This window comes from Helianthus annuus, chromosome 13 (genome assembly GCF_002127325.2).
Source record: "Helianthus annuus cultivar XRQ/B chromosome 13, HanXRQr2.0-SUNRISE, whole genome shotgun sequence".
In the NCBI taxonomy this organism is placed as follows: domain Eukaryota; kingdom Viridiplantae; phylum Streptophyta; class Magnoliopsida; order Asterales; family Asteraceae; genus Helianthus; species Helianthus annuus.
In genome coordinates this window covers 147,046,109-147,053,467 of record NC_035445.2, presented here as the reverse complement: position 1 = coordinate 147,053,467, position 7,359 = coordinate 147,046,109, and the positions used below count along the sequence as shown (strand labels likewise).

Here is a 7,359-nt window from a genome sequence, read left to right as displayed (position 1 = left end):
ACCTCACCCTGTAGTTCACGACACCTCAAACACACAGAATTAGATTGTACCTCTTTCTCATGACCTTCTGTAGTTAGATCAGCAATAACCTGTTCAGCTTCACTCTCTTTCCCTACTTCAGCATCCACCTTTGCTTCAGCATTCTCCACATGAGATTCAGCATCACTCACAGTAGTTTCAGCCTCATCAAGTTGCACTATCTCTGCCATGAATGCCTGAGTGGCACTCTCATTTCCCTGATATCTCTTTTGTAATGCATCCCACATATCCTTTGAATTAGTGTACTTGTTAAAGATATGCTTGATGCCATCAGGTAAGGACATCTTGATAGCAGCTAAGGCTCTCTTTTCAGCCTCATACATCTTCTTATCATTCTCTTGCATGTTCACATAGTCTGTTCTACGTGGTTTGCCCTTAAAATCGTGTGTTGGGTTTGTGTACCCATCTACAATATAGATCCACATGCGTGCATCCTGAGATTCAATGAAGGATTTGAAGCTGTCTTTCCATGTAAGATAATTCTCCACTTTCATCATCTTAGGTGCATTCAAATTGGTCATGTTCGACATTTTAAACGCAACAGACTGGTAAAACCGTACAAAATTTTCCGAAAACAGTGGTTACCAAATTACACCGTTAGAATCGTCTTGAAAAGACGAATCCAATGATATATAATGTCGAAACCCGATTTCAGGATTTTCCAGAGTCTAGTTCGCTTAACAGTTTCGCTGATAAAATTCGCTGATTATTTCGCTGATTTACTTTTGCTGATCAAATTCGCTGCTTAATTTCACTGAAACCGTGATAATTTCGCTGTGGACAATTACACGGTTACCAAAGTCGCCTTTGGATTTTAAATTCGCCGACAACTTCGCTGGACTGTTAACTTCGCTAGCACACTTAATTTCGCTGGTCTGTAAGTTTGGAAAGTCAATCTTCTCGAAAATTTTGATGATTTACCAGATTTTTAACAGTTTCATGCAAAATCACAAGGCAAAATATCAATAAAATTTCGAAAACAGTATGATGAACACGAAGAACAGTCTTCGAATTCCAGCCAAATACTCTTCAAAAACAACCAAATACTGTCCTGAAAACCTGCAAATTAGCTAAACTAAGAACACAGTAAGATCAAAACAGCCACAAATTCGCAGAAATATATCAAAACTCAATAAATTCGAAAACCCTAATTTTTCACTTTCAAAATTTTCGAAATTCTTCAGGTTTCTACCAAGCACAGTTCTGAACCGAGCCTTCAAGAGCCTAATGCTCTAATACTAATTGTAGGTCCCCTTGAGTCGTATGGATCTACACAGAATTGTCAATCCGATCAAGAGTGCGGAATCCTCTTGATCAGTATAAGCAGAAAACGTGTAGGAATAGAAAATCACTTTCAAACTGGGTTTCTATTGATTATCAATCACAAGGAATTACAATCAACCAAACCCTAACCAACACCAAATTCGTCCAAGCTATAGAAGCTCTCACGGAATTCTCACAAACTCTGTTTTTGGCTGGTTAACCTAAACCCTAAAGCCTAACCTTGTTTATATAACACAAGGTTTACAACTTGGGCTAGGGTTTACTACATGGGCAAGCCCAATTCATCCCCTATGACCCAATGTGGTTTTAGTTTAGCCCAAACTCTATTATTTCACTATTACAAAGCTAAACCCGCTAACTGTTTATCATTTAACTAATTACAAGATATCCAAAGACCAAATCTAAGCTATTGTCACAGAATATGCACCAACAAAGATCCGAATAGCTTCCAGACGTGCAACAGGTGCATAAACTTCATTGTAATTAATGCCTTCGATCTGGCGAAATCCCTGAACAACCAATCTCGCCTTGTTACGAATGACTACTCCACGATCGTCCTTCTAGCATTTGAAAACCCAACGTGTGCCAATTTTCTTGTAGTTTTCCGGCCTTTCAATAAGCTTCCAAACACCTAGCTTTTGAAATTGCTGTAGTTCTTCCTGCATGGATTCAACCCAAGAATTATCCTTTAAGGCTTCCTTCCAAGATTTTGGTTCTTCTTGTGAAATGTAGCACATAAAGGACCAATCATTTTGAAGACCAGATTCTCTAATGGCCGAATACAAACCAGCATTCTAGTTATTTCTCAGTTGCATACGCGTCTGCACACCGCGATGGACATCTCCAATAATATTCTGATGCGGATGAGTATCGTGAATTCTCGACTCAGGAACATCAGGAACACGAGTGTTGATACCCAAATTGTTAAGATTAAGGTCGACAACCAAATCCAAACCAGGTATAGGCGTAGAAGTGGATGCATTCCCTTCAGTAGTGTCTACATTCTGCTCATGAGGGGTTGCTTCAAAAGCACCTTGAACAGGAGCAACCGGAGCTGAAGTGCCTTCATTTGCATCATGATATTCATCATCTTCCGACGACTCATTGAAATCAGTAGCATCTTCAAATTCCTCATTTTGAACCGTATTGTTATTAACCGAAGTAGAAGCTTGAGGGTCAAGAACAATTAGTCTCACCAATGGCGAATCAGCCGCGTTGTCGCTTTCAAGTAACATTCGAGCAGCTGCAGATGCTTCGTCAAAGGTTGGCAGACTAAAGGAGTCCAAAAGCCCATCATAATCGAACATCCAAGGATCACCTGGAGCTCTAACAGGACTAGTATACCTTTGAACCCTTACTTCACTCCATAACTCAATCTTTTTGGTTGCCAGATTCCATACACGAAAATTCGGAGTTTCATCTCCAAGGAAGAAACCCTCGATAGCTTTGGCACCAAACTTTCCGTCAGGGTCAATCATAGTGCATAGACCGCCAAAAGGTTCTAAGTAAGAAAGATCCGGTTTCCTTTTCTGTAAGAGTTCGAAACAAGTCTTGCCATGCCTTTTAACTGTAAGAACTCGGTTTAACGTGTAGCAAGCAGTCGACACAGCCTCCCCCCAGAACTGAACTGGAAGCTCCGACTCTACCAACAAAGTTCTTGCAGTCTCTATAATAGTCCGATTCTTCCTCTCAGCGACACCATTTTGTTGTGGAGTGTAGCAAGAACTGTATTCATGAAGAATGCCTTTAGAAGTATAGAACTCATCCATTACACGGTTTTTGAACTCAGTTCCATTGTCGCTTCGAATCCTTTTCACTTTCAACGTGTACAAATTTTCAAGCATGGTAATCAGATCCCTAAGGATTCCAGGAGTTTCACTCTTGTGTGCCATAAAAACTACCCACGAAAATCTTGAATAATCATTAGCAACCACTAGATAGTACGCATCCCCAAAAGTTGTCTTGTGTTTCATAGGTCCAAAGAGATCCATATGAAGACGTTCGAGAGGCACACTAACAGTGTTGACTTTCTTCAGCAGGTGAGACTTCTTTGTTTGCTTCCCTTTCTGGCAAGAAACACAAATATCTTGTAGATGAAAACTGCTCACAGGCACACCATTCACAAGGTTATTTTTCACCAAATGGTTCATTTTTCTTAAGTGAATGTGCCCCATTCGTCTGTGCCAAGATATAGACTCCTTCTCTGTGGCTTTCGAGACAAAACATGTTACTTGCGCAGATGTCGTAATCGCTTGGCTCATATCAAGAATATAAAGATCATTAACTCTTGGAGCCGATAAGAGAATCCATTCTTTTGGAATATTGAAACCAGGTTTCAGCACATAATAGCCAGTATCATCAAAATGCACGGAGAACTTTTTATCGCAGATTTGTGAAACACTCAGAAGAATGTGATCAATTTGATGAACGTAATTGATCTTATCGAAACATACAATACCATTGGAGATCTTTCCTTCTCCAGTGATATATCCGCCTTTGTCTCCAGCAAACGCGACATAGCCTCCTCTAATATTTTTCACATCATATAGAAGACGTAAGTCGCCTGTCATGTGCCTAGATGCTCCACTGTCAACAATCCAATGACTATTAACAGTTCATCCTGGAACATCTTGCACATATCATCCAACGATCAGTTGAGGATAGGGACCCAAGCCTTAGTGGTCTTGGGTCGTCCCTGAGCATCACGAAATGTGATCTCTATTTCTTGATGATTTTCAAAAATAGTACCTCCCCCGGAACTTTCACCCGTTTTAGGTTTCCAAGTTTGTTTTTGTTTACCTGTTTGATTCTTTTGAAAGGATTTTGAAACTTCTGGTTTTAGTGATTGTGAAGAACTTGGTTCCCTATTAACAGATTTGACTTCTGATTTTAAAGCCTTTTCAACTGCTTTGACGTTTTGACGTCGTTGCTTTGTTTCTTGTTCTTTAACGGTTCTTTTATCAAAAGTCTCGATTTTATCAGTACCCTTCGATGCTACAAATTTGACATCACTGTTTTTCTTCTGGTAACGAGCTCCTTTTGTTTCAAATTTTGATTTAGAAACGTTAGGCCTTTGAGCTCGTTGAGCTGGTTGTTTACCTTTAGCAGCAATAGGTTGTTGCTTTGTCGGTGATTTTTGGTTTCCAAATTGTTTTCTAATTTCTGATTTTGGAACCGGATCACATTGTGTTACCACAACTCCAAGAATGGTTTTTCCCAAAAATTTATTCGTGTTGTCTTCAAAAACTTTATCAATCAAAGATGGATTGACATTTTTTATTGGAAAATCATAGTCCGAATAAATTTTAGCATCACCGACTAAAGTGTACAACATGTTATTACTCTTAATGGTTGACATGGATTCTTTGTCATCCTTGACATCCTTGACAGGATTAATCACTTGTTTTGCAAGAGGTTGCACAACAGGAGTAGGAGGATCACAAAGAATGTGATTCTCAATAGGAATTTCTACTCCTTTCATCTTGTCAAGTGATTCATCCTGGTCACTCACATCTAATTCATCATCAGATGAATCATAGTCCTCAATGACTGGAGCACTTTGATTCGCCAACGTTGAAGTGTCTATTCCTTCAGATGAGGTACTCGAGGAACTGTCCCATTTGAACCCTAAACCAGTAGTAACTTCCTCATAATCAAAAGGCACACTTGGTTCAAAACATGGCATTTCTTCTTCATCGGGCATTCGAGTATAATTGTGTCTTGAAGGGGGCGGACACTTCTTATACCCAACGCCTTTCTTATTCCCTTTCAATTGTTGAGTGTCGATTATGTGATCAAGCACATATCGGGAGTTAGAATAACTCTCCAATTTGAGCTTGATTGCATCATGCTCGCATTTGGCAATGGCTAGTTCTTTCTTGGTTTCCTCAATGTTGTAAATGTAGTTATTAATGCCAATTTGTTTGTTAAAAACAGTTTTGGTCAATTCAGAAACGCTTTTCTTTAAGGTTTCAATTACATCTTTAAAATCTTTTTCATTTCTAGCTAAAGCCATATTTGCCTCTTTGCACTTAGACAACTCAATAACCAAATTCTAATTATGACTATGAATCTTTTCGGATTCCTCTTTCAAATCTGCACACAATTTACAAATACTAGGAGCAGGAGTTTCAGATTTTACCTGACTGGTAGAGGCTGAGACATTTGCCATAAAGGTAGTATGATAAGAAAAAGATCCGTCTTAAGAGAAGAACTTCTCCATTTCCTTTGATGTAACAGCAGCCTTTTTGACTAGAATAGATTTCTGACTCTTCAACTCCTCGGCTTCATTCCATAAGTCTTCAACATCAGAATTCACTTCTTCCTTCACGTCAGATTCAGAATTATAACCACCTGAATTGGAACTTTCTTCATCAGAACTCCCGGTATAACCAGAGCTATCATCGCTATCAGAAAACTCTTCCTTATGAACATGCTTGATGTGATTGTTGATCTTTGCATAGCATGCAGTTCCTCCTCCTCCTTCTTGATCATCATCCCCAAATTGTACAGACCAATTACACCCTTCATCAGCTTGAACAACTAATTCTCGGTTTGTGTTTGATGGTCCAACCTGATTTTGATCGGTGGGTTGTTCACAGCTACCATCCTTCTTTCACGATTGTCTTGATTGAAATTTGAAGTAATCGTCTGATTTCGGAACGGTTTCTGGTTGCCTTGTTTGCTTGGTCGGGTGCACTCACGTTTGAAGTGACCCTTTTCACCATAGTTGAAACATGTAACAGCATCCTTATCGAATCCGTACTTCGTATCCTTCTTGCTTTCCAACATAGTTCTCCTAGTTCGTTTCATGTAATCCTTAGCCCTTCGAATAGCACTTGCAAACGCCCATTTGATGTCCATTAACTCCATTTCATCACGGTCTATCTGTTGATAATCTTCATGGGTCATATGGATGTTTCCAATTCGACCTGCGACCAATCCGAAATAGGCACCGAACATTGTGTTGAGAAGTTCCATTTGTTACTTTGCCACTTCGATGCTTACTTTAGAAAGGCTTGAAGTATCAACTCTGACTGTTTTTGGGGTCTTGGGGTGGAGGGTTATTGTGATATGCTTGCTGTTGTTGTGGTTGGGCTTGTGGTGGGGTCGGAATATAGGCACTTGGATCAAATTGAGGTTGAGTAGTGGGAACTTGAGGTGGAGGTTCGGGTTTTGGTAGCCAGACACTTGCGTCAAATTGAGGTTTTGAGAATGCATGAGCTTGAGCAATAACATGTGCTGGCAGAAGATAGGCTCTTGGATCGAAAACCTGAGTAGAAGCTGACTGTGGGAAAGGACAGGAACTTGCATTGGACATAAACGCCGTTTGTAGTTTCGGTTGCTGAGCAGAACTGGAACTGGAACTAGCTAAAGAGCTAAAACCCGGGAGATACATTTCAGTATTTTGAGGAGCAGGAATTCGTTTAGCTTTCTGAATTTCTTCATCATTCTTGTGCTCCAACTTCTGAACAAATTCATAGATACTCACAGTATCTAAAGTACTCGTATGCTTCAACAGTTCAATTAAAGAAATCCACTTCGGGGATAAAGCATCAACAAACCTTGTAACCATTTCCCGTTGGGTTGCATGAACACCATAAGAGTACATTTCACTAATCAAATGATAAAAATGAGTTTTCATATCATTTAGTGTTTCGTTGTCCAAGAACTGAAATGACTCAAATTCTTTCTTCAACAAGTCATGCCTTGTCTTTCTCGTAGCCGCATTCCCTTCTCCTCTTGCTACCAAGGCATCCCATAAATATTTCGTGCTCGTACAATAACCAAATTGATGATAGATGTCTTTGTGGAGTGCTTGTGTGAGAATTGAAAACGCCTTCTTTTCAAGATCATATGCCTTCTTGTCGGCTTCTTGCATATTCATAAAAGTTGTTGCATTTGATCCCGCTTCTTCAAGGGCTGTGTTGTATGGAGAAATAAAGCACGTTCACAACTCGGTATTTTGCCCTAAAACATAAGTGTGGAAACGGTTCATCCAAGACGGATACTCGTTCATGTGATTAAGCTTTGGCG

General features: G+C 39.7%; 1 protein-coding gene across 1 annotated transcript; it reads right to left on the bottom strand.

The window, feature by feature from the left end:
- Positions 1-2,117: 2,117 nt before the first annotated feature.
- On the bottom strand, positions 2,118-5,026 carry LOC110901905. Its single transcript, XM_022148664.1, has 3 exons — positions 4,835-5,026; positions 4,123-4,444; positions 2,118-2,743 (listed from the first exon to the last, which is right to left on the bottom strand). The coding sequence occupies exons 1-3, from the start codon at positions 5,024-5,026 to the stop codon at positions 2,118-2,120; spliced, it is 1,140 nt and encodes a 379-aa protein (XP_022004356.1).
- Positions 5,027-7,359: the final 2,333 nt, after the last annotated feature.